The sequence below is a fragment of the Artemia sp. Qi Xiang Cuo genome, chromosome 1, assembly GCF_049724085.1.
Source record: "Artemia sp. Qi Xiang Cuo chromosome 1, ASM4972408v1, whole genome shotgun sequence".
Lineage (NCBI taxonomy): Eukaryota > Metazoa > Arthropoda > Branchiopoda > Anostraca > Artemiidae > Artemia > Artemia sp. Qi Xiang Cuo.
In genome coordinates this window covers 104,881,263-104,908,453 of record NC_142794.1, presented here as the reverse complement: position 1 = coordinate 104,908,453, position 27,191 = coordinate 104,881,263, and the positions used below count along the sequence as shown (strand labels likewise).

The window sequence follows — 27,191 nt, the reverse complement described above, 5'->3', positions numbered from 1 at the left end:
CTTTTTGTTTGCACCGAGAATGAAGAGCCAGAAATCATCTGCGGTAAACTTACTGGATAATTATATAAACTGTGTTCACTACGCTACGCAGTCGTGTATTCAGGGTTGCCACCGGTGACACTTTAGTGTCACTTTGGACTTTTGACAGTTTTTTTTTAAATGAACCTTTTCGGGACACCTAACACTATTAGGACACTTTTTAGCAAAAATGGCACTTTTTTTGCTAAGTAGCACTATTTTACAAAAAAAGAATTTTTTCAGACAAAAAACCAGAAGGAAAACTGTCAATTTAGATATGTATCTATATCCTTTTTCTGTCAGTTAAGATTCTTGTCTCAACTCCGCGCGAGGCAATATTGGATGCAAGAATCTTTCTGTGCGGTGAAAAACGTAAACGTGTTTGTCTCTATCTGTGTGTGAGAATTTTTTTTATTCTTGTTCTTATCACTGATAAGCGAAGATCACCCAGTGATCTTGGGTACGTGGTGGAGAAGCCTTCAATGCGGTGGAGAAGCCTTCAATGCAGTGGAGAAGCCTTCAATTCTTTTCTGTTGTTTAGTTCAACCATTTTGTGTTGTTGCAATAATTTGTAGGCTCATAGTCGATAAGTCAGTCAAGTGGTTTGAAATTCTTGAGTGGGTCCCAATTCAATTTTTATGTTTTATTAGTTGAGGGTTGACTACAATTCAAAAAAGAAATGAGCAAGAAAAGCTAAGAGTGTATTTTTGCGCCACTTTGTTAATAGCGGTTACTATGTTAACCAGTCACTGGGCCAGTGACTGCTTAACTTTACGCGTATTTTCATCGGTTTCCGTGACTGGAGCTCTTGAAGCCCATTGACTGAAAAGCTCACTGGCGACATCACACAACGACTCAGCAACACAAAAACATCCACTAAGCTGACTGGTATCCCACAAAAATATCTAGTGACCTTATCAGTGACTGGGCCAGTGACGCAAAAATGCGCTCTAACATTTCCGTTCATATTTTTCAAAAAATTTTTTTGAACTCTTGGCAATGGACAAATGTCATACATAACCATCATACTAAAAACAAAATTGATACCGAAACTTCCATTATCTTAAATCCTATGCAATCTTTAGTAAAATCACAATTCAAATTTCACTTTTTTTTTGTTACTTAAATTTATGTTAAATCATTACATAAATTGAATTTGGGCGCCCTTCCTCATTTTAGTTATTTCGTTCCCAACAATTTTTGAGTGCTTTCACGCTGATGCTCTAAACGTCCATTTTGTATTATAAAGGGGCCTTCATATTTATATTTCAAATCCTAGATTACTGTTCCTGTCCCCTAGTTCCTTGAGACATCATAACGAAATATTTACTGGGAGTGGCGAAAGTTCTCGTGAAACCTATTCTATTCAGGTTGTGATAAACAGATTAGATGATATAGCTGTCTTATTGTTTTTCCACTAGTTTTTGCTAAATAAATTATTTGAAAGAGTTACTGTCGGAACAACTATTAGTTGTGTTTATCATAGGTTCATCAATAGCTACGATCTATGTTCGTGGCATTCTCTTCAGCATTTTTGGAGAAAAGATAAGTTTCAAGCACCTGAATGCACTGTAATAATCCAGATAGTCCTTTTTACGGAAAAACTGGATGAAAAACTCTCAATGTAGACGAGTATTGCTGTCCCTTTTTTTCCGTTTTCTCAAAAAAAAAAAACTGAAGGTTTTTCCTCTTTTCTTTTCCGCTCCTTTTTCACGCTATGAACAAAGACTGCTCATAAAAAAAGAGAAGAAAGAATACTGTGGGACGAGTTCCCATTTTATACAGTAAGCAACATTTGTGTTTAAGCGGGTTTTCAGGAGGGGGGCTGTAAAGTTGACAAGAGTGGAAGTGCTGCGCAAAGCCGGAATTCAGAACCAACTAAGTGAAATCAAAATTTCCTTTTTATAGTTAATAGATGGCATTAGATCTGAGATTTCAGGTTGGCGAAATTAAAGATGCGGGAAACGACGTGGGGATGATCCCAAGCAGATTGGCTAATATTTTCAATTTGAAAAGCTGGCTGATATGTGCGCAAATGACGCTAAGCGTCGCGAGCGGTAGATACTTAGAAAATGACACTTTTTATACAAAACTGAGACTATTTTGCCACCCAAAGTAACACCAAAATAACCGGCTGAGTGGCAACCCTTTCGTGTATTCTGCTTACAAGTAGCACCTGACGTTCAGATGTTTGTGTTGAGACTTGTAACTTTTTGTTGTACTTTGATTCACCTAGAAAAAAACAAGTTTGCCAACATCAAACGAGCAGTTAAAGAGAACAATAATTCAGAGACAATGACTAAAAGTACATAGAAATAGGGTTGACATACACAAAGGACAGAAGAAGAAGAATCGGAAGATGAACAGTAGAAGAAAAAAGGAGAAAGAGGAAGAAGAAAAAGGACTGCAAAAGGACAGTTGAAGAAGAAGGACAGAAGAATGAAAAGAAAAAAAGAAGAAGAACTGATGAAATTATCCTTGTTGTTGTTTGTCCTTCGGTTTCTTTTTTTTTCATTCCTCATGCATACCCAGTGTAGTCTTAAAACCCTCTCTCAGATTTTATTTTTGATCTATTGGCACCAGTTTTGACTTATTAAAAATTGTCAAATTTGGTCATACTCCTGAATTACCTGCGAGATACAAATTTACCAACACGAGAAAAACAGTTAAAGAGGTGTACAAAACTCCAAAATCAGTACAAGAGGCTTTGTCGAGCTTTGGAATACGTACCATACCTTATGGATTGTCGCTATAACTTGGTCACTATATTGTCGTATTTCCTTCCTAAAGGAGTATCAAAATCCAACTGAAGGCTGAAGCTGTATTGTAGTGAATACGTTCTATAATTCTATTCAACTTGAAAATATAATTATTGACTACGAATGACGTAAGAAATAGCGATTGGGAAACTGCATTCGAAATTATATAAACTCATTTCATAAAAACGATACTTTTTTTGTCAACATATAAAGAACCGTGTATATTGCAATATTTGCAATTGCATATTGCATCTGTCTGGTTTTTATACAAAATAACAAAAGAGACGAAAATTAACGAACAAGAGAGTAATGAAGAATTATGGTGTGTAAAGTATATTTTGCAGGGAAAGTCACTGGTGATAAACCGCTAGGGGTGGCACGGTGATTGCGTGATTTCCGGGAATCGGGGAACCAAATTTTTTTCGGGATGACGCATAGATTTTCGAAGAAATACCCGAAGATTTGGGGATAGTGCAAAGCCCTGCTTGATTTTTAATCAGGAAAATCGAAATACTAAACCACACGAGAAGGAAAAGCTTCGACTTTGCGTTTGACGCAATAAAGGATTGCCGCAAAATTAATTTAAAGTCGACCGAACGCCGTCGCCGGCTGCCGGCGGCTCGCCTGCGGCATGCCAGCGGCGTTGCGACACTTCGGCGGCGGTCAATCGCACCTCTCATCGGCGGCGTTCGGTCGATCCGCCGGCGCGGTGCCGATGTCTAACTGCAACATTGTTAGAAATTTTACCGATTCGGACAAGTAAAAAATTTGTTCTGTTTTACAAAACAGCTTTTATGTCCCCCTTTCATTCTAATCTTTTATAATATTGCCCTGTCTCTCTTTTTTTCGAAGAGCCTCTAAATAAGTAGTATTAAGAGGTGGACCTAATAAACACAATAGAAGATGAAAAAGTTTGGAAAAGGATTTGAAACAAATATTTGAACAGGAATATTTGATGGAGGACAGAAATATGTTTAGAATTTATTTTTCTTAAAAATATAGGGAAAAGGATCATTAAAAGGCAATTCTCTAGCATTTTGATTTCGAGAAGACATTTGAGGATTGCAAAAGTTGTTATGATGCATAAGTTTATATTTAGAATTAGGTAATTCTGGTAGTTCATTATAGTACTTCCGGTTGTATTTTGAACAGTGCAAAAATCTTAAAAAATTGTTTTTGGATAGTATTTGCATAAACAGCTCAGTGGTTAAGGAGTAATTTAAGGCGTTTTTTATTGGGTAATTTCAAGGCAAAGCTGTTCCTAGGGTTGGTGGGTGGTGCCCAGGAAAACATATATTACAGCCCCCACTCCTCTCGACTCAAATATAAGCAAAAACAAGCCGAATCCAAGTGAAAATTTTGATGAAAGTGGGTAAACTCCTAAAACTCCTTCCCCAAGCTATGGCAATCGGGGCATCTTCCCCAGTTACCCATCACCCCTCTGAACAGATGTGCAACAGGCTAGTAAATATGGTAAGCTATTGGGGAAAATTCTTGGGTTATCACAAACAATCCTGGTAACATCTTTATACCTAGAGTCAATTAGGGATTGAGTTACTGTACATGCTCTTTGACTTAACATTTACGACTATATTAGAGAATAGTACACCGGTAGAGTTTTATGAACAAGGCCTTAGGAATAAAGTCTGAAACTGGCAGCATTTAAGAAAAAGCCTTAATATATTTATCGTTATCAAAAGATCCAGACATGGCAAACAAAGAACGCAGAGGTACTTTCTTTGAAAATTATCTTTTGAGTCAAAGATACTTTTTAACTTTTGAGTCAAAGATACGTTTATACGGTGGCCGGCGTTTACCCCCACCCCACCCCCTAGCGAATACCTCCGAAAAATACCCCCTGTAATATACCCCCTGCTGAAAATAACCCCTGCGGAAAATACCCCGCAGAGAAAAACACCCCCCGGAAAATACCCCCCCCCCTGGAAAATAAAACTTTCCAAATTAGAGAATTTTATTTGAGTTTTATTTTTTTAATTTCCGTAGGGGGAAGGAATTTTGGTGCTTGTGTATTATACGCCACTCACTCAAGTTTAGACTGTGTAAAATTCGAGAACACACCGGTTTTTGGCGTTACTTTAGATATAAATTTGGGCTATAGATTTGAATATTAGAGGGGGGGGGTAAGGATAGCGGGTCTACATTCAAAATGTGTTTGGTACAATTATTCTACATATTAGATAGAAAGACAAATAAGTGTATTTTAAAGCAAAATATACGGCCATGAACGCAGTAAAATAACATAAATGAATATAGTGAATAGGGGGGGGGTTAACCCCCCCCCCCAAAAAAAAAAAAATCCCCCCAGGTGTTTCCCCCTTTTTTCGAAAATAAGGCAATTTTTTTCAGGCTCGTAACTTTTGATGGGTAAGACTAAACTTAATGAAACTTGTATATTTGAAATCAAACAGTTCGTGGCAACGAACTGTAAGTAAGAAGCGACCCGGCTCAATGGTAACCGAAACTCTAAAAAACGGAATTTTGGTACCAATAAATACATAAAAAGAATCAGATTTTATTGCTAATTTCAAATATATAAGCTTCATCCAGTTTAGTCTTACACATCAAAAGTTACGCGACTGAGAAAATTTCGCTGATTTTAGAAAAAAGGGAGAAATACCCCCCAAAAGTTATAGAGCCTTAATGAAAATCACACTATCATATTCAGCGTATAAGAAAACCCTACTGTAGAAGTTTCAAGCACCTATCTGCGAAAATGTGGAATTTTGCATTTTTTGCCAAAAAAAGGTCACGGATGCGTTTTTTTTTTTTGTTTAGTTTTTTTTCCAGGGGTGATCGTAACGAGCCAGTGGTCCTAAAATATCGTGGGAGGACTCATTGGAACGGAAATTAAAAGTTCTAGTGCACTTTTCAAGTGACAAAAAATGGAGAGCAACTAGGCCCCCTCCCACGCTCATTTTTCCCAAAGTCTCCCGATCAAAATTTTGAGATGGGTATTTTGTTCAGCATGGTCAAAAATATGATAAATATGTCTTTTAGGATGACTTAATCCCCCGAAGTCCCCAGGGGGAGGGCTGAAAGTTAGTAACTGTACCCAATGTTAACATATAGTATTGGTTATTGGGAAGTATACAGACCATTTCAGGGGGGATTTTTTCTGGTAGTTGGGTCGGGGGTTATATGGGAGGATCTTTCCAAGAAGGAAGTCTTCATGGGGGAAGGGGCATTGCTATGAAGGGGACGCCGTATTTCCCATCATTATTAAAGAAAAAGATCAGAAATTTAAAACAAGTTTTTTTTACTGAAAGGAATGACGTTAAAACATAAAACGAACAGAAATTATTCCGTACATTAAAGGGCTGTCCCCTCCTCAACACCTCGCTCTTTACGCTAAAGTTTGACTTTCTCACAACTCGATTTTTTTAAACAATAAAAAACTTTAGCGTAAAGAGCGAGGCGTTGCGGAGGGGACAGCCCCTTTCATATACAGAATAATTTCTGTTCGTTTTAAGTTTTAACGTCGTTCCTTTCTTTCAGTTAAAAAAACTTGTTTTTATCTAATCACCAGAAAGATCCAATTCTTTTGATGTATCTACTGGTATCAAAATTCCGTTTTTTAGAGTTTCGGCCACTATTGAGTCGAGTCACTTCTGACTTACAGTTCGTTACCACGAACTGTTTGATCGCTGATCAAAGTTTGTGTTATTTACGCCTTTCATTTATGTTATTTTACTATATTCATGGCCGTATCTTTGGCTTTAAAATACACTTTAAAATACTCGTATCTACTATGCAGAATAATTGTACCTAACACATTTTGCATGCAGACCCGCTATGCTTACCCCCCCCCCCCCTAATGTGCAAATATATAGCACAAATTTATTTATAAAGTAACAAAGAAATTAATAAAAACCGGTGTGTTCTCGAATTTTACAAAGCGTAAACTTGAGTGAATGGCGAATAATACAAAAGTACCAAAATTCCTTCCATATACGGAAATTAAAAAAAAAAAACTCAAATAATATTCTCAAATTTGGAACGCCTTATTTTCCACGGGGGGGGGGAGGATTTTCCAGGGAGGTATTTTACAGGGGGTATTTTCTGGGAGGGGGTATTTTAGGGTGTTATTTTTTGCAGGGGGGTATATCCCGGGGGAACTTTCCGTGGGGGGATATTTCCCGTGGGGTATATTTTCCGGGGGGTATTTTCCGGGGGGGTATTTTCCAGTAGGGTATTCACTGGGGGGGGGGGGTTAAGCACCTAGAACCCGTTTATACTTTTTATATTTGAGATAAGTTTAAAAAATAGTCTTATGTAAGGGTTGTTAAATTAAGGTTAGGCTATTTGCGTCATAGTGAAAGAAGCAGGAACATTTGTAATGATAAGAAAAAAGAAGGGTTCATATGTTCAATCTGGGTATATGCGAAAGAATGGAGTATTTCACTTAATGTAGGGCTGAAAAATGTACGACTGGAAAGATTTAATGTTTCAATCTTCGATGGCAAAAAATGTGGCGCAAAATCTAGTACAAACCTATCAAGATGCCATAAACTATGCAACTGTGGAATACAAGTCATTGGGACTCTTCAACGGCCTCCATTTTCCTGCGGAAAGAATAGCAAACAAAGCTGACTCACTTGGAGGTTGCTACTTAAAACGAAAAGGCTCACATTGTCTGCGGTGACAAGGTAAGTGACAATGAGAATCAATGTATACAACCCTGTCGCGTAGCCATGCCAGGGCCCGTCAGCGATATTGGTTACATAGTTTTTTTTTTCTTCTTAAAACTGACAAATTGAAATTTCTGGCTACAAGAACGATCTGAATAGGTCACAACTCTTAGAAAGAGTTCATATTTCCCCCACGGTGGCTTTATCAAACCTATGGTGACGCCAGGACATCAAGAAAAGGCTCAAATTGTCTGTGGTTAGAAGGCAAGTGAAAATGAGAATTCATATGTAGAAACCTGCCGCTTGGCGAGTGCCGGGGCCCGACGGCGAAGTCGCCGGGCTTCTGGCATTATATATATGCAGGCTTCTATATATGGATTCTCAGTGTTGATTGTCTTCTAACCACAGACAATTCTTTCAATATAGCCCTAGAGAGTGGTATTGAACCAAATTTTTCGTATAGCCTATTGTTTGAAATACGGTCAGTCAGCCGGGTACCTAGAACAATCCTTAAGCATAATTAATAATCTATTTACTAATAAATAAACTTCTTAATTTGTGGTTTTGAAACACAGTTTATATAATTAGCAGTAAGTTTACCGCAGAAGATTTCTGGCTCTTCATCCTCGGTGCGAACAAAAAGCTCCTCCCACTTATTTGTGCACTTATGGATTAGTGTGTTTGCGTCAATCAATGAGAAATGGTTAGAAAGTGCATTGTTCGTAATTGCGAAAGCAGCAAAAAACTTGGTGAGCCGGCCAAGTGGTTTGCAACTGTCCCATCTCACAGGTATGACTTAATTTATATACAAATTATGACAATCCATTATCTATATACAGTGGACTCAACTGATTGGCCTATATAGGATTTTATAAAAAAGGGGGCGGGGTTTGATGAAATTTGTGAAAATAAGGAATTTTTTTTCTTCCAATAGCTGGTGGAATAGGTGTGATGGTTTCAGGGGCTGATCCGGGATTTTTTAGGGGGGGGCAAAATAGGTTGATCCGATAAACTTACGTTAGGAGGAAGTTTAATTAATGCAAACATGCGTTAATTAGGTAAATTACACTACTTTAGACTACTTTAGGGGTTACGCCTCGCCCCCCCCTCTGGATCCACAACTGGATGGTTTATCATTTTTTTCCACGTCGTGATATTTATTTTCTCAGATTGTAGTTCCTGTGATACTTGAAAAGTCTAGTTACCTGTTTTGGTGGAGAGCCGAGATAAGAACTAGTTTCGTTTTCAATCTATGTTTCCGTATGAAATGGGCAGACCTTTCCTGAACTTTAAACAATTAACATCTCTGTTTGAAAATCTTTGCACTTTGTGAATTTAGATAGTGTTAAGGGTTCCTGATTGAGACCAACTCGAGACTTCGAAACCTACTTGTAATTCCTATAAACATCTGAACTAATTATATATACATATATATATATATATATATATATATATATATATATATATATATATATATATATATATATATATATATATATATATATATATATATATATATATATATATATATATATATATATATATATATATATATATTTATATCGGCGCGTCCAAACACCTCCTCTCATTTTTTGAAACCAATTTGAGACTTTTAAACCTATTTTTAATTCCTAAAAACATCTAATAATAACATTGTACTACTAATTACCGATTTTGATGTATGTATTGGAATAAATTAATTTAAAATTGGTTTCTTCAACGTTAGTGTTCCAACGTTGAAGCCATGTTTCGTGTTCAAGAGAGATCTGACTTGTCTACCCGTGCAAAGATCTACTGTCGCTTATGTTTATATGTTCTCTGGAGCACTTGCACCTCGGGCCGGGTTTTTATAATGGGTGAGATAGGGAAAGATTATACTGCTAATTATATAAACTGTGTTTTGAAATAAGGATATCTACAGTCTCGTCCCTACTTCTGCTTTCAGAATATCTTTTGCCCATTGCAGGTAAAACATTGGCTAGACCCAGCTAAGGACATACAACAACATGGGCGAAACATGGCAGGATAAATTTGGGGAAAATGGCTATCCCCCCCCCCCGCGCCCTCCTACGTGTCTAGAAGATGACAAATATCCAAAAGAGCAAAATCATAAAATTTTGCGGCAAATACAGTAACTTTCTGGAATTTTTTTTTTCAGCACAACCTATTGTCACCTCCCAGTCTTCTGGAAAGAATGATTGATTGCTGTCTGTTTTCTGTCTTTCTATAAGCTTGAGACCTTTTAAAAGAAATCTTTGTTGCTTATCCCCACCTCTCCGTAAATTTCTACTGACTTTCTTTTACTTTCGTGTTTAATTATCTCAATTTGTCAGAATGTTTCCTTTCAAGTTGATATATATTTTTTAAACCGGAAATTGATAATCAGATCATCTTGGACAAAATCTGCAAAAACAGATGTCACATCTAGTTTCGACAAGAGCGTTGACAAGTTTTGTTAAAAGAAGACATCCTTCAAGGTCCTGGTAATTATCCAGGTTCTACTAGTTCCTTAGAAGAAATTGCGACATTACGAAGGCAACCTCTCGGTCCCCGTCTATTTCTGTCCAGTGTTAATTTACAAGCTACTGCGGGGGAGAACTTAGTGCTTTAGTTTCGTTTGTGATTTCAATCATGGCAGATATTGAAGTGCAAGTCTCTGTTGAAAAGAAAACAAAGAAAGTGAAAAAGACCACCTCTTCGAAGAAGAAAGTAGAAGAGGTCGAGGAAAATTCCAAGGAAAATGTTGCACCTCAACCCAAAAATGAGGATAAGTACGAGCAAAGCAAAACCATTTTGATTAAGTTAAACATATTGCTTATTTGGCGAAGTGTTTAATTTTTGCACTTCGAATTGATGGATAACCAAAGCATAGCTTATGATCGGTATCTCTTGCCTTTAAAAAACTGCTGTGATATATTTTAAAAATTACTACATAATATTAGATATCTCTTGATTTTGGAAAATAAAATGAAGCTGATTGCATTAGACATATTTTTTATAGGATTATAGACGTTTGTTTTTTTTCCATTTTGGAATGTAGCTTAATTAGAAAAACAAAACTGCCAGAATTTAAATTATGCCTCATAAAGGTGAATTCAAAATCCTTTCTCCAGTTCTTCCTAATTTCTAACATTTAGACAATTACTTAAAAGACAAGTCCATAGCCTATTTGCTTTAGCTGTGAAAAAAAATTCCTTGATTCTAATCGACTTCTTCTTGATTCTACGCTTTGCTCTGATACACAAAGCTCTGATAACTTAGTGAAATTTCAAAACATATTTCCCAAGCTATTTTAAGCCCTAATAAATCAAGATTCAGCCCAGGATAAGCCCCAGGGTTTTTTTTTATCAAGCCTCATTTGTGCAGCGTCTATTTTCTAAAATTTCACTTTTAGAACGTAAAGTTTGCGCTATCCCGTAAAAGGTGGAACTCTTTGAAGGGGAGAGGGGGGAGAGTAGATACTTTAAAATTACTTCCCTGGGTATAATAAAGGCAATGGTTCTGAATTTAAATTACTTTCCAAAATTACAAGAAACCCATAAGCTAAAATTTTACCTGTTTTTTTTTAAATGAACTTTATTTTTCAGTTTTATATTAGTTTGGCATACTTCAAAGGGAACTTGTAGTGCCAAGAAATGTAGTAATTTGCGCCAGAATTTAAATGCCACATAAAGGTGAATTCAAGATCATCAAATGTAGTAATTTATTAATAATAATAATAATAATAATAATAAAAACTGGGACCATGATTTTATTTATAGCAGGGAGGTTTCCTTCAAGATCTCGCCAGTACCGAAAAACATTAAATTGTTGTAATAATTCCTAAGAATATTAATATGTTCATTATTAAAACAAGTTGAAAATACAAAAAAAATGTACAGCTAATTACAGAGAGCATAGTAATGTTAGTAAAAAAAAAAGGAGAAATTCAAAAGCTAAAGAGTTCCTGAGATGTATTAAATGAACTACTTGAATGCCCGCTCAGCGAAAGTCAATGAGGACTGAACAAGAAATTTACTTTTAATAAGTTATTGTACTAAGAAGGGCGAGCCTATATCTCTTAGCCACAATCAAACGGCTTCTGAAAATACAACGAATTTTACCTATTCCTTATAACCCAGAATTTTCTTCTGCAGTCAGCTTGAAAAATAGAACGAAAAAACAGATTGTCAAAAAAAAAAAATTTTCTTGATCAAAGTAGCGTTCCAATTCAAACCACCCGGTACAAAAGAATTTACCATGATCTCGATTCATTCTAATTCCTGTCAAAACATCCAATTTCTCTATTTTCTTTTTTATTCCAGAAATTCAGTGTGCTGTGACCCCCAGACTCTCCTTTAAATGACTTACGAACATTATTATGTCAAACAGTTCGTGGTAACGAACTGTAAGTAAGGAGCGACCCGGCTCAATGGTAACCGAAACTCTAGAAAACGGGATTTTGATACCAATAGATAGATCAAAAGAATTTGATTTTAATGCTGATTTCAAATATATAAGTTTAATCAAGTTTAGTCCTGCCCATCAAAAGTTACGTGCCTGATAAAATTTGGCGGATTTTCGAAAAAAGGATGAAAGACCCCCTGAAAGCTATAGAATCTTACTGAAAATCACACCATCATATTCAACGTATCAGAGAACCCTACTGTAGAGGTTTCAAGCTCCTATCTACAAAAATGTGGAATTTTCCATTTTATGCCAGAAGAAAGATCACGGATGCGTGTTTATTTGTTTTTGTTTTTGTTCTTTTTTCCCCAGGGGTGATCGTATCGACCCAACGGTCCTAGAATATCGTGGGAGGGTTCATTCGAACGAAAATCAAAAGTTATAGTGCCATTTTTAAGTGAACAAAAAAATGGAGGGCAACTAGGCCCCCTCCCACGCTCATTTTTTTCCCACGTCACCAGATCAAAATTTTGAGATAGCCATTTTGTTCAGCATGGTCGAAAATATGATAAATATGTCTTTTAGGATGAATTAATCCCCCGAAGTCCCTGGGGGGAGGGCTGAAAGTTATGAACCTTACCCAATGGTAGCATATAGTATCAGTTATTGTGAAGTATACAGACGTTTTCAGGGGGGATTTTTTCTGGTAGTGGGGGGAGGGTCGGGGGTTATGTGGGAGGATCTTTCCATGAAGTAAGTTTTCATGGGAGAAGGGACATTACTAAAAATGGGGCGCCGGATTTCCCAGCATTAATAAAAAAAGACCAGAAATTAAATTAAAAAAAAACAAGTTTTTCAACTGAAAGTAAGGAGCAACATCAAAACTTAAAAAGAAACAGAAAACATTACGTATATGATTGGGTTCATCTCATAGTCAATACCTCACTCTTTAAGACAAAGAATTTTTTGGTACTTTCATAAGAGCTATTTATTCTAATTAACGGCCTTTGTGATTAAGAGGTCATTTTTAAAGAATTTGAACAAAATTCGACATTTAGCTTAAAGGGCAAGGTATTGACTAGGGGGTGAACCCCCTAATATACATATTAAAAATATATGAATATAGAAGTTCGGTACGTAAGTTGATTCGTAAGTTACGTATATTTACTACTAATAAAAACGTTCGTGAATAAAATTAGACAAGTTTCGAGAAAGCCATTTAACCAAATAAAAGTAAAATTAATATGCAAATTTTGTTTTAATTATTCATGTGTGGTGAGCCAAAATCAAAACCTGCATGAATTCAAAAACGTTCATAAATAAATAAAAAAACAAGTTTTTTTTAATTGAAAGGAAGGAACGACGTTAAAACTTAAAACGAACAGAAATTATTCCGTATATGAAAGAGGCCCCTCCTCAACGCCTCGCTCTTTACGCTTAAGTTTGACTTTCTCACAACTCCATTTTTTTAAACAATAAAAAACTTTAGCGTAAAGAGCGAGGCGTTGAGGAGGGGACAGCCCCTTTCATATACGGAATAATTTCTGTTCGTTTTAAGTTTTAACGTCGTTCCTTACTTTCCGTTAAAAAAACTTGTTTTTTTATTTCATTTCTTATAAAGCTTATTTGACAAATGGCTTATTTGACATTTCTTATAAAGCTTATTTATAAAGCTTATTTGATCCTTGGTAGGGCTTCGGAAAATTAGAAACTAAAAAAATACTTAATTACCATTAAAAATAATAAAAAGAAAAATATTTTATAAATTAGACATCTTGGTTAAGCTTGAAAAGGCATTTTACTATATTTTCGCTTTTAGTTTATATACTTCTCGAAATGGTTTTGTTTTGCTCGTATGTTTTCATAAAGGTAAGAATCGTGATCTACCTTTTTTTGCATGCAAATCATTGACAGCAATGGGTAAAACTTGTGGACTGGAGGATTTTCAGCAATTAATTTGAAATGAGTCCAGGGTTCAAAACATTTTCAGCAGTTTTTCAATAGCTATTATCACGCCTGTGAAGAAGGGCAGTCACCCTTCTCATATCAGATTGACTCGATGAGTTTTGCCTGGTTGAAATTTGTTTGATTTTAATTGCTTGGACAGATTATTTCTTGGCTAAGTCTTGTGTTAGTTGAGTTTTTGGTGGCTTCATTCTTTCGAAAGATATGATTTTATGTGGCTTGAACTATGGGTGAGTTACATTTTGCGTGGATCAGTTTTGGCAGTTTGAGTTTTGTAAGGGTTCAGTTTATTAAGTAGATTTTGGCAGTCTGAGCTTTGAGAGTGCGTACGATCCTTTTTAAATCATATAAAGCACGTAAAAAGTGTACCTTTTGTAGGCAGTCCTTCTAGTTCAAGAGATTATGCCTTTTCGAATTATTTTTAGAGCTCAGACTTTTTCAGGAAGAAACAAAATATCAAAGTAAATTTTGTTTTAAAGGGCTATTTGCGACTCCTATGGCTAAAATTTTAATTGTTTGTATGAAATATTCCCTGTGAGTTTATTTCTTACAAAATTCAACCCTGTAAAATTCATCCTAATGAAATTCAGCTAACGCCTGAAATTTGGATAAAAGAGTAGTGGAAATAGTGATAGCCTCTAAAAAATGAGAATGTATGCATATTTTTGTTTCTGGTTTAGTGAGAGCCCAGTCTTTTAATTGTTCTCTAAAATTTTGCCTCTGCATCTTAGGCATTTGGAGTCAACGAAAATTTGTTCTCGCCACTCAAAGTGTAGAATTTGGCTGCAGTATTTTTAGAAGCGCAACGATAATTCCATTTCATATGAGACTTTATTTATATATGTATGTTTTTTTAATAGTTGTAATCTATATTGACAAATGGGCATTAAATAATAAATTAACATTTGACACATTAAAAACAGAGGCCGTCTTATTCACAAATAGACATAAAACACCCTACGTTAATTTAGTATTTGGAGGCGACATTATTGAAGTTAAGGATAAAGTTCGATATTTGGGTGTAATTTTAGATAGGAAACTTCTTTGGACAGAAGATGTAACATGCAGAATTAATGAAGCTAAGAAACATTCGAGTCGTCTTTTAAGCGCGGCAAGGATGACCTGGGGCTTAAAGCCTTTCGCTCTTAGAAAATTGTATAAGTCAGTAATTGAAAGTACTATTTTGTATGCTGCTTCAGTATGGATTGGGGCCTTAAGAAAAAAAAAATATACAGAATATGTTACAGTCACCACAAAGATGTTCAACCCTAACTATTTCAAAGTCGTTTAGAACTACTCAAAATCATGTTATTACAGCCCTGTCTGGTGTCCTTCCAACCGGTCTAAGAGCAATAGAACTGGCAGTGATGAGGTTTGTTAAAAAAGGACGTCCCCCTTTTTGGCCAGATATTGTGCATCCTAGTTTCCCTTTAAATAGATACTCCGTTGATCATAGCGTTTTTACCGATGAAATAGTTGCTGAGTTGCTAGGAGTTGAGTTTCTGATGGAAAATTATTTTTCAACTTTCCAACTGAACCGTAGTGTTTTAAAAAATGCTCTATATAATAAAGGGCATTTAATATTTGAAAATTATATGAGTAGTTGGCCTGTTAGATTTTTCAAATGTAAATAAGGTTTAATTTGTGCGCAAAAACTTGAACCAAGCTATATCTTAACTCAGTTTATAACAGGCCATTCGAAACTGAATTATTTTTTACATAGAATAGGCATGACGGATAGCCCAACGTGTGAATGTGGATGTATAGAAAACTGTGAGCATGTCCTGTATGATAGTCCTTTTTATGTTCGTCAGAGGTTTAATATGATTTTTGAATTGAGAGAACATAATGTTAGCTTCCCTTTTGATTTAAGTTTGATAATTGGTGATAAAAATGTTAGGAACATAGTGAAGAAATTCCTGTATAACACGAATAGATTTGATGTTTGAGGTTATTGGGAAAGTTTTCTGAGGAGTGTTTAGTGAATGTGTAGTTTTTATATCCTTTTTTTCTTTTTTTTTTCTTTTGTAAGTATTTTAGTGTTTGTGTATAAATGTAGTTATATAGTAATGTAGCGTGAAATACCTGTTTGGTGCAGTCACGTAATAAAATCATTCATTCATTCAATCTACATTGACAGTCTCAGTACAAGAGAATTAAATTTGTCAAGCACAGATATGTAACCTTCGTTCTTGGGAAAACAGGAAATTCTAATTAATCTACAATAACTGCTGAAATTTAACGCCCTAGAATTAATCAACATTTTATATTTGATAATGCATTTTCCCTCAAGATTGAACACCTTCTTAGACATGTTCTCACATCTCCTCTCCTCAATTGTTGGAGATATTCCTATGTCAACTACCCATGACTTGCAATTTGAAACTGAACAGTTTTTTTTATCTTGGAATTAGTAACAATTATGTTTTGTTTAGGTGAATGTTGCTTTCAAAACCATTGTTTTATAGCTTTCGTCAGTATTGACAAGGTATTATTTTGGAACTATTTATGCTTGCTAGTGAAAATCTGACAAAGACTCACAGAAGGCATTTTTAGTCTAATCATCGGTCACAGCTAGAGAAGAAACTATGATATGACTCTACTAGGATAGTTGCAACTTAGTAAGGAGTGAGCCAAGGCCCATAGTAAGCAAAAGTCTAAAAAAGTCTTTAAAAAAACTGTCTAGTGAGAAAAAACAGTCATTTGTAGTATATTAAGGAATTATTTCAATTATGCTTAATAGTAGAATATCATTTTTTTAAGACACATTTACAGAAATGTTCAAAAATAGCCCGCACCTAATGGAATCATCATTATAAAAAGCCACATACAGGGAACTTACAGCCTCCTACTAAACCCCCTCTCACGCCTACTTTTTCCCCAAACACATCCAACCAAAATTTTGAGATAGCTATTTTGTTCAACGTAGTTGAAAGTTTTGGAAACTAGGTTTTTGAGGACGACAACCCTCAAAAACCATTGAAAACAAGGAAATCCCCTTTTTCATGGGTAGCACTGACGTGTCCTCTTTTGTTTTTCCTCTGTCACTACCGGGGTACTGAAACATCATAGAGAGCTGTTTAAGGACAAACTTAGAATCTGAATTCTATATACGATATTTTTTTTATAAATTTGACTTGATAACGCCGTCATACAGTGCCATATGGCATCCCGAAATTGCGCTTTGGGTTTGGTTTTTGGAACGGAAAAGCTGTGAAGAATGAAACGGCTTTTATTATAATCTCCATGGTTTAAAACTCTAATTCCAAGGTTTACAATCCCCCTCTTTAATATTTCTCCCTCGTACTCCCTTAATATTATTCAGAAACTGTCTATCCCCTTGTAGAACTAGAAGGCTAATGCGACATGACAGAAAGCTGTTTAAGAGCTCATTTAACAGCTAATTTTTATGTGCAGTTGAATTTTATAAAGTTGACTTGATACCACCATCATCGCGTTCCATATGATACCATAATTGCCCTTTTTTTTATTTTGTAAATGATCTGAAAAGGGGCGTTTTCCAATGAAAGGACTCCATAAAATGGATATTTCAAAATCTAATCTGGAGCAAAACCTGGAGAATGGAGAGCAGGCAACCCCACTCAGTTGCTACCAAAAGAACTAGTGCGCAGGTAACTTCATAAAATTACGAAAAAAAACATACAAAAACCAAAAGTATTTGCTTATATCATCACTAAAAATAATTGACTAATTCTTATCTCCCTCCTTAATACGCAAATCTATAGCCCAAATTACATATTTCCTGCGCATATTTCTGTTTCTAGATTAAGTCGCTTTTTCAAACAGTTCGTGGTAACAAACTGTAAGTAACGAGCGACCCGGCTCAAATAGTAACCGAGACTCTAAAAACAGAGTTTTGATACCAATAGATACATTAAGAGAATCATATTTTACTGCTGATTTCAAATATATAAGTTTCATCAAGTTTAGTCTCACCCATCAAAAGTCACGTGCCTGATAAAATTTGTCTTATTTTCAAAAAAGGGGTAAACACCCCCTAAACGTCAAAAAACTTTAATGATAATCATACCATCAGATTCAGCGTGTCAGAGAACACCGCTATAGAAGTTTTAAGTTTCTATCTGAAAAAATTTGGAATTTCGTATTTTTTTGCCAGAAGAAAGATCACGGATGCGAATTTATTTTATTTTTTTCCTTACGTGGGAGGATCTTTTCATGGAAGAAGTTTCCATGGGGGATGGGACATTGCTATGAAGGGGGTGCTGGATTTCCCAGCATTATTTGAAAAAAACGATCAGAAATTAAATAATACAAAAAACTATTTGTATTATTTATATGTATTATTTATATTATATGCAAATTTAGTTTCAATTATTCATGGACGTTGAACCAAAATCTAAGCTGCATTAATCAAAAACTTTCAGAAATTGAATAAAAAAACAATTTTTTTCAACTGAAAGTAAAGAGCGAAATTAAGAATTAAAACGAACAGAAATTGTTGCGCATGTGAAAGGGGCTGTCCCCTCCTCAACGTCTCGCTCTTTGCGCTAAAGTTTGACTGTGTCTCACAACTTTATTTTTTAACAAAATAAATAACTTTAGCGTAAAGAGCGAGGTATTGAAGAGGGGACAGTCCCATTCATATGCAGAATAATTTCTGTCCTTTTAAGTTTTAATTTCGCACCTTATTTTCAGCTAAAAAAAACTTTTTTTGTATTTAATTTCAAATAGATTCAACCAAGGCCGTATCCAGGGGGAAGGGGGGGTTTACCCGGTTTGAACCCCCCCCCCCCCGAAATTTTTGACCGAGCCGGAAATTAGTCGGAAAAATACCTGTAAAGACAAAACCTTACCAAGAAAAAAATATGCTCCCATACTAAATTCTATTACATTTTGTGGGTAAACGGTGCTTATCAGCTTACGCAATTAGGTAACCGTAGGGAACCCCATGTTCACCAGACCTTGCATAGTAATTTAAGGTTAGTATGCGCTATTATCCTTTTGTATTTTGTGGCATACAAAAATCCTATTGCAATTTTGTGGGTAAAAGGATGTGATCACCTTACACAATCAGGTAACCCCATGTTCGCCTTATTATGCAAGGTCAGACCTTGCATAGTCAATTAGGATTAATGGGGGCTCGAGGTAAATGTTATAAGAGTGCAAGATTGTCACTTCAGTTCAGTTCAATTTCGGACTTGGATAAGAGAAGAGCGATTTTCAACATGAAGAGGAAGTGTGACATTACGTCGTTTTCGCGCCCAAGCGGACCAGGGATGTTTCTGACAGTGGCGTTAGCGGGACGTCTGCGGAGCATTCATCTACACCTGTGGATCTGAAGGGCACTGGAGCCCTCGTTGAAGCTTCTGAATCACGGACCCTGGAACCAACCATGACGCAACACGCACCTACACCAACCCAGTCTCTGTCGTTGTTTGCAAATGGCATCGGTCCTTTTGTCAACAAAACCTCCAGTCTCGATGCAAATTCTAAACTTCGTTTGCCGAAGAGCCCTTGGACTCCAGATATCTCCTACATTTTACAAGTATCCGAAATACGGAAGCTGAAGTTTTAGGTATTTTGGCTCACTCGTTTCAGTTGGTTGTCCTACTCTCCATCTGAGGATGCTGCTTTTTGCAGATTTTGCGTTCTGTTCTCGTCAGAAACAGCTGGCAAAGGCTGCCACCAGCACTTGGGGAATCTAGTCACCAAACCATTCAGGAACTGGAAGGATGCGATTGAGTGCTTCAAAGCTCACCTACAAGCAGAGTTTCATAGAAACTGCATCGTATCGGATGAAAACTTCATTTCTGTCTCGGAGAAAAGGCAGGACAATATCGCTCACCAAACTAGACGCGGCAAGGAAAGCGCAGGTTCAAGAAAATCACCAGAAGTTTCAACCAATTGATGAGACGGAGATATTTTGTGGGCGGCAACAGCTTGTCCTTCGTGGTACTAACGATTCCGGCCCCATTTCGGTCTCGGATCCAGAACCTTCCCACAATGATGGCAGCTTCCGAGCACAACTGCGGCTGAGGGTGAGACACGGTGACGGTGTTCTGAAGAACCGTCTTCTTTCTGCGGCCGGAAATGCCACATATCTTTCTCCCATCATCCAGAATGGTATTATCGCCGCATCCGGGAGCTTCTTCAGCAGTCTATTGTGGAAAGAGTAAACACAAGTCCATGCTTTTCGATGCTTGCCGATGAAACGGCGGACGTTTCGAACACGGAGCACCTGTCTCTTTGCGTCCGCTACACATTCAAAGGGAACCTGCATGAGGACTTCCTTAGTTTTACCCCAGTTTCTGATTTGACTGGGCAAGGTCTGGCTTCATCAATCCTGCGATTTCTCGAAAGCCTTGGTCTTAATCTGAACAAGATGGTTTGTCAGGGATATGACGGTGGATCAGCGATGAGTGGGCATCATAGGAGTGTCCAGGCTGTTATACGTTAAAAGTATCTGAAGGCGCTTTACGTCCATTGTAGTGCGCACAGTCTCAACTTGGTCATCTCTTCTGTATGCTCTATTCTGACGTTTAAGCATTTCTTCGGTGTCTTGTCACAAGTCTGCAGTTTTTACCATACTTACCCACCCAGGACACAGAATTTAAAAGAAACAGAATTTTCAACAAAATACTACCGGATTCAAGGAAACATACTTTAACTGGACTCTGCGAAACAAGATGGGTGGAGCGCCACGATTCAGTCGTGCGTTTTCTTGAGCTGTACCGACCAAGCCTGCGATCCCTGGAAGCTCTTGAAGAGAATGGAAATGCAGAAACTTCCGCAAAAGTGGCGCAGTTGCTGGACACGATGAAGGAGTCGCAATTTGTCGTGTATCTCCATGTGGTCAAAGAGCTTTTCTGCCTTACACTTCCACTGTGCAAGACTCTTCAGTCAGTTGACTGTGATTTGGCAGCTGCATGCAGGCACAAGGAAACTGTCCTTTCAAAAACAAAGGAAATGCTGCTACTGCTTTCACGTCTATTTTCGACGAAGCTCAGCGTTTTGCCAGCGAGTTAGGACTTGAGCTGACTCGTCCAAGGACGAGAGGTGGCCGGAGTATATATGCAGACGATACAGACCTTCTCAACCACTATAGAACCTCGCTCTTTATTCCTTTCCTGGACCACTTCACTTCCAAGCTGAAGCAACGATTTGTGCTTCACCAGAAACTGCTGTCAAATCTCAGCGTTCTTTCTCCTGCCAAAATTGTTTCTGTCGATCTGAAGGCATTAAACCTGGAGTCATTGGTTGAATTGTATGGCGATATTCTTCCCGATCCAGACTGTCTGAAGCAAGAAATTGAGCTATGGCGCATCAAGTAGGAGAATGTTCCGGTATCAAAGAGGCCTACTTGTGCTGTGTCTTCGCTTCAGGCATGCGACGCCACCTTTTTTCCAAATGTTTTTCTTCTTCTGGCTGTTCTTGCGACGTTACCTGTTAGCACTGCTACTCCGGAAAGAAGTTTCTCAACGCTCAGAAGGCTCAAAACCTGGCTGAGAAATTCAACAGGAGAAGAACGATTGAGTGGCTTAGCCCTCCTTGAAGCCCATAGGGACGTTAACATCTGCCCAGACAAGGTCATTGACATTTTTGCAGGGAAGAAAAATCGTCGACTGGATTTCGTTTTATAGATATTCGCCCTTACTTTTAGCTAAGAAAAAATAAAATAAAAAATATATAGACTACTTCTACTATTTGGCTTCTTTTTGCGTTCTGTTTTTGCTGTCTCAAAAAAAAAATTAGCTTGTAGTATTTAACTGTTTGTAAATAGTTGTCTTGTTTTTGCTTTACAAAAAAAAACAACAAAAAAACTTAAAGATACGAAAGTATGCCTAGTGGACGCTTCCTCGTTCGCAAGGGGTGGACTAACGGTCTTGAGCTAACGTAATGTTGCTCGAGGATGTTAGACAAAGTCCACAGGAAAAAATTGGGTACCCCCCCCCCCCGAACAAAAATCCTGTACGGAATCATTCAACGGAGAAGAGGCAACTTCGACGTAATCAAGCAATGGAAACACGCAGGAGAATTATACAATTTGGGTTATATTTGCTAATTAGGCGAGATGGGGTTAAAGTAAAATTAAGCTCTTTTACCTATGGATCTTATAACTTTGTTTGCAGAATGTTATAGTCTTTGCTCTTGAGAAGGCCTAACTGTACACAAATACCTAAATAGATAGTGAAAAGGAACATTAAAAAGCCGCATCGAGCCGTTTCAAAATTTTTAGGCCTGACTTACCTTATTGTATTGAATTTATACCATGAATTCATACATTTCTGCATTTATATATGCATTTATACATTTATGCATTTTTGAATTTATGCATTTATACATTCAAATTACGGGTAAACCCGTAATTTGAAAGAACAAATCAAACAGTTCGTGGTAACGAACTGTAAGTAAGGAGCGACCCGGCTCAATGGTAACCGAAACTCCTGAAAACGGTATTTTGATACAAATAGATACATCAAAAGATTCAGATTTTAATGCTGATTTCAAATATATAAGCTTCATTAAGTTTAGTCCTACCCGTCAAAAGTTAAGCGCCTGAGAAAATTTGGTTGATTTTTGAAAAAAGTAGAGAAGACCCTCTTAAAGTTATACAACCTTAAAGAAAATCACACCATCATATTCAGCGTATCAGCGAACCCTACTGTAGAGGTTTCAAGCTTCCATCTACAAAAATGTGGAATTTTGCATTTTTTGCCAGAAGAAAGATCACGGGTGTGTGTTTATTTGTTTTTTTGTTGTTTTTTTTCCTAGGGGTGATCGTATCGACCTAGTTGTCCTAGAATATCGTGAGAGGGCTCATTGGAATGGAAATTAGAAGTTCTAGTGCCCTTTTTAAGTGACCAAAAAAAATGGAGGGCAACTAGGCCCCCTCCCACGCTCATTTTTTCCCAAAGTAACCTAATCAAAATTTTGAGATAGTCATTTTGTTCAACATGTTCGAAAATATATTAAGTATGTCTTTTATGATGACTTAATCCCCCGACATTCCAGGGGGGAGGGCTGAAAGTTATGAATTTTACCCAATGTTAACATATAGCATTGGTTATTTGGAAGTATACAGACGTTTTCAGGGGAGATTTTTCCTGGTAGTGGGGGAAGGGGGTGGGTCGGGGCTTATGTGGGAGGATCTTTCCATGAAGGAAGTTTTCATGGAAGGGGCATTGCTATGAAGGGGACGCCGGGCTTCCCAGCATTATTTAAAAAAAGATCAGAAATTTAATATAAAAAAACGAGTATTTCAACTGCAATAGCAGCAACATCGAAACTTCAAACGAACAGAAAATATTACATATATGATTGGGTTCACCCCCTAGTCAATACCTCGCTCTTTAAGCCAAAGATTTTTTAGTACTTTCATAAGAGCTATTTATTCTAATTAACGGCCTTTGTGATTCAGCGGTCATTTTTAAAGAATTGGAACAAAATTCGAAGTTTCGCTTAAAGAGCAAGGTATTGACTAGAGGGCGAACCCCCTAATAAACAAATTAAAAATATATGAATATAGAAGTTCGTTACGTAAGTTAATTTGTAAGTTACGTATATTTATTACTAATAAAAACGTTCGTAAATAAAATTACACAAGTTTCGAGAAAGCCATTTAACTAAATAAAAGTAAATTAATATGAAAATTTTGTTTTATTTATTCATGTACGGTGAGCCAAGATCAAAATCTGCATTTATTCAAAAACGTTCAAAAATTAAATAAAAAAACAAGTTTTTTAAACTGAAAGTAAGTAGCGACATTAAAACTTAAAACGAACAGAAATTATTCCGTATATGAAAGGGACTGTCCCCTCCTCAACGCCTCGCTCTTTACGCTAAAGTTTGACTCTGTCTCACAACTTTATTTTTTAAAACAATAAAAAACTTTAGCGTAAAGAGAGAGGCGTTGAGGAGGGGACAGTCCCTTTCATATACGGAATAATTTCTGTTCGTTTTAAGTTTTAATGTCGCTCCTTACTTTCAGTTTAAAAAACTTGTTTTTTTATTTAATAGCATTAAGAAGCGCTTTAGTTTTTTATAAAGCGCTTCTGTTTTGCGTTTGATCCTGAACTTGTGGCTTCGGTAATAGAAGCTCGAATCTTGGAAAGAACATTTATTGAATTGAGTGTTCTCTGTCAAGTGCCGATTTATTCCTAATGCCAGTTCTTCCAAAATGCCTAAGTCAAAGAAACAAAATAAGGAAAATAGAATTTTTTTGTAAAGTATTTAACTCTACGTCTTTGATTTTAATAATAACTTTATAGTTAATTAAATTTCAATTTGCAACTCCTCAAAGACGCCAAGAAAAAAAATACATTGCTACAAATCCCAGATATTAAAGACAAATTTTAAGAAAGATGTGAAGTTAAACATATATTTGACGCTTTATATTAGCAAAAGTCCTAGTTAAGCTTCCTTGAAGTAGTGATGCTAGGACTGTTTTGAAAATATTTTAGTTTTAATGGTTGTATTTTAATGTAGGTTCTTTTACCTTCTTTTATCATTTGTTTTACTGAAGACAGCCCTTGAATATAGGGTTGAAATATTCATTTAAAGTTGCATTTCATTGTTTTATAAAAGTATTTCCCTATTGCTGTGCTTGTTGTTTATGATGGAAAGACAGAGGGGTCTTCGTCGCTATTTACATACGAAAATTAGGCTTTAAAATACAATCTTTTCTGATGAAGTAAAGAGCGACGTTGAAGCTTAAAACGAACGAAAATTACTGCTTGAGGTCTATACAATATATTTTGGAAAAACTGTTTCAAACAAACTGGCTCATGGTTTTTACCTTGTTTTGTGGAATTCTAGAAAAAAAAGGCGTTTTACGGAAAACTAGCCTTTCTAGATCTGTTTACAGAGAAAACATCGTGTCGGTAAAATACTATTAAGAGCTTTAAGGATTATTGTTTTTATTTTTTGTGGGCCATTTAATGAATTTGTTGTTTCTATTTCTGTTCTGTTATACCTGTTCAGTTCTTACAATAAATTACTAATTTTCAAAATTCTACAAATATAAGGACATGTTACGAGCCAGTTTCTTTTAGTTTTTCCAAAATATTTTACGTAAGCTGTGAATCAGTAATTTTTGGTTGTTTGAAGTTTTAACTTTGCCCTTTACTTTCACCAGAGAAACTTTTTTAAGTTGGTAATGCTAAGATACTGTTTGTCAACAAAAAATTAAGTTCTTATGGTTTGGGAAAATATTTTTTCCCTTGGGCTGTGTCAACGTAACCAAATTCGTCAAAGATGTATAATAATATCACAACAATCAATTTCCATATTGTTTCGTACTGAACAATTTCAGGTGAAAATAGGTAGTAATGAAAACTTGATAAACTGACCTATATTAGTATTATATGTTTTTAATATGCTTTTACTCTTAATTTTAATATGCTTTGTCTGGCTTCATTAAAATCTTTGTTGCCAAATTTTACAGTTCTTTGAAACACCCTTTTTAAGATTGAGATATAAGTTGATAAATCGTTTTCTATCAACAGCACATTATACCATGTGTCTAAACAATATCGACTTTAAATAGGTTATAGAAATTTGACCTGGAAAACAGACTCTTTAGCTTTCATTGCTCCTAACTGAAAACATCTTTACCGAAAATAGTGACAATAACATGATGCTTTGAAAAGCTTTGATGCCTTGAGTCCCAAAGACAACCTGTGTGTCTTTCTATCCTTTATCTAAAATGAAAGTTCTGGTTTTACTTTCGGTAGAATTTCTTTGTGTAAAACAATCTTTCACGGAAGAAAAAATCAATTGGTCTGAAAAATGGTATGACATTAAACATTTCATCTTAATATTGCTATTAAAATTTGCCTAAGATTTTGTTGGCATTAGTCATAATTAAAATTGAAAAAAAGGACCTTACCTAGCAATTCACCTAAGGGAAATAGCTGGGTTTTTATTCTGGCTCATATGATATTGGGGGTTCTGCAAGGTTTTCCTATTGGAAAACCCCGAAACAAAAATTTACAATATATCCAGAATGCATTTTGTAGACATATGTTATTTGTAGACGTAGATGTACGATGTATTTTGTTGAGCTCCTTACTCTTTTCCCTCCTAGCAGGGGTCTCTTTTGGGAGGGGCAAGGGGGTAGTTGCCCCTCAGTAATGTGGAGAAAAAATTATTATATAGCCCATTCTCCTTGAATATCCGGAAGTAGACCCCTCTTGCCCCCCCCCCCCCAATGAAAACGTTGTGGATTCACCCCTGCTTCCTAGTGGTTTGAAGCTTAAATGTCCAAGCTCAGGGTGTTTGAAGCAGACAAAATAATTTATTTACGTCTGTTCTTATATTGTGTGATTGACTATCACCAATGTTGTTAGCTCTTTGCCTGTATCTGCATTACAAAGGCTTTTCTATATTATCTAATATCAAACAATGCTACTCGGCTCAATAGCACCCGAAACTCTAAAAAATGGAATTTGACATGAATAGATACATCAAAAGAATCATCTCTTTATTCTAATTCTGAATACAAAAGATTGATCAAGTGTTTCCCATAAAAATTTACAAATCTGAGAAAATTTGTCTGACTTTTGAAATAGGAGGGAAACATCCCCTAAAATTCTAGGAATCTTAATTAAAATCACACCAACAGATTCGGCGCACCAGAAAACCCTACTGTAGATGTTTCAAGCTCCTGTATGCAAAAATGGGGAATTTTGTTATTTTTGCCAGAAGAAAGATCACGGATGCGTGTTTATTTTATTTTTTTCCAGTGGTAGTCCTATCGAAATAATGGTCTTAGAAGATTGGGAGAGGGTGAATTCGAACGGAAATTAAAAGTTCTAGTGCCGTTTTTTAAGTGACCAAAAAAGATTGGAGGGCCCTCTCCCACGCCCCCTTTCCCCTAAAGTTATCTGGTCAAAATTTTAAGATATCCATTTCGTTTAGTATAGTTGAAAGATCAAATAACTATGTCCTTAGAAGTAAAATGACCCCCCATAGTCACCCCAGAGTCAGATGGGAGAGGCATGTAAGTTATCAAATTTGACCATTGTTTACGTTTAGTATTTGTTATTGGGAAGTATACAGACATTTTTTGGGGGGAGAGGGGTGGCAATTTTGTGCTCGGGGTGGATTTTCATAGGGAAAATCTTCCTTGGGGAGTGAAATATCTGGCGGAGAATTTTCCAGGGGAAATTTTATACTGGGGGGATTTGACAGAATTCCTATACAAAATTCTTTTTAATTGTCTTACGTTCTCTTTGTCAACTCAATTTTACATGTGAAGATGTTCATGGGAGGTATCCGGGGGCTATTTTCCGCGTGCTTTAATTTTCGGGAAAAAATTTCCACGAAAGGGGGCATTTCCGGAGTGATCGAGAAACAAATTTGAAATTAAAGTCTTCTTCAAATAAAAGTTTGCTAAGGAGAATTTTCCAGACTGAATCATCCGTAAGAAATT

General features: G+C 36.3%; 1 protein-coding gene across 2 annotated transcripts in view; it reads left to right on the top strand.

Annotated features, from left to right (window-relative positions):
* The window catches only part of Lmpt (four and a half LIM domains protein limpet), a 277,526-nt gene that overhangs the window by 144,246 nt on the left and 106,089 nt on the right, over window positions 1-27,191 (top strand). The window contains exon 1 of one of the 2 annotated variants that reach the window (XM_089088406.1): window positions 10,031-10,197. The exons of the other annotated variant lie outside the window; for it this stretch is intronic. Coding sequence (XP_088944532.1) covers window positions 10,058-10,197 — 140 coding nt within the window. The 5' untranslated portion in view covers window positions 10,031-10,057. Of the gene's footprint in view, window positions 1-10,030; window positions 10,198-27,191 lie in introns of those variants that run through there. 2 annotated transcript variants of the gene reach the window in all.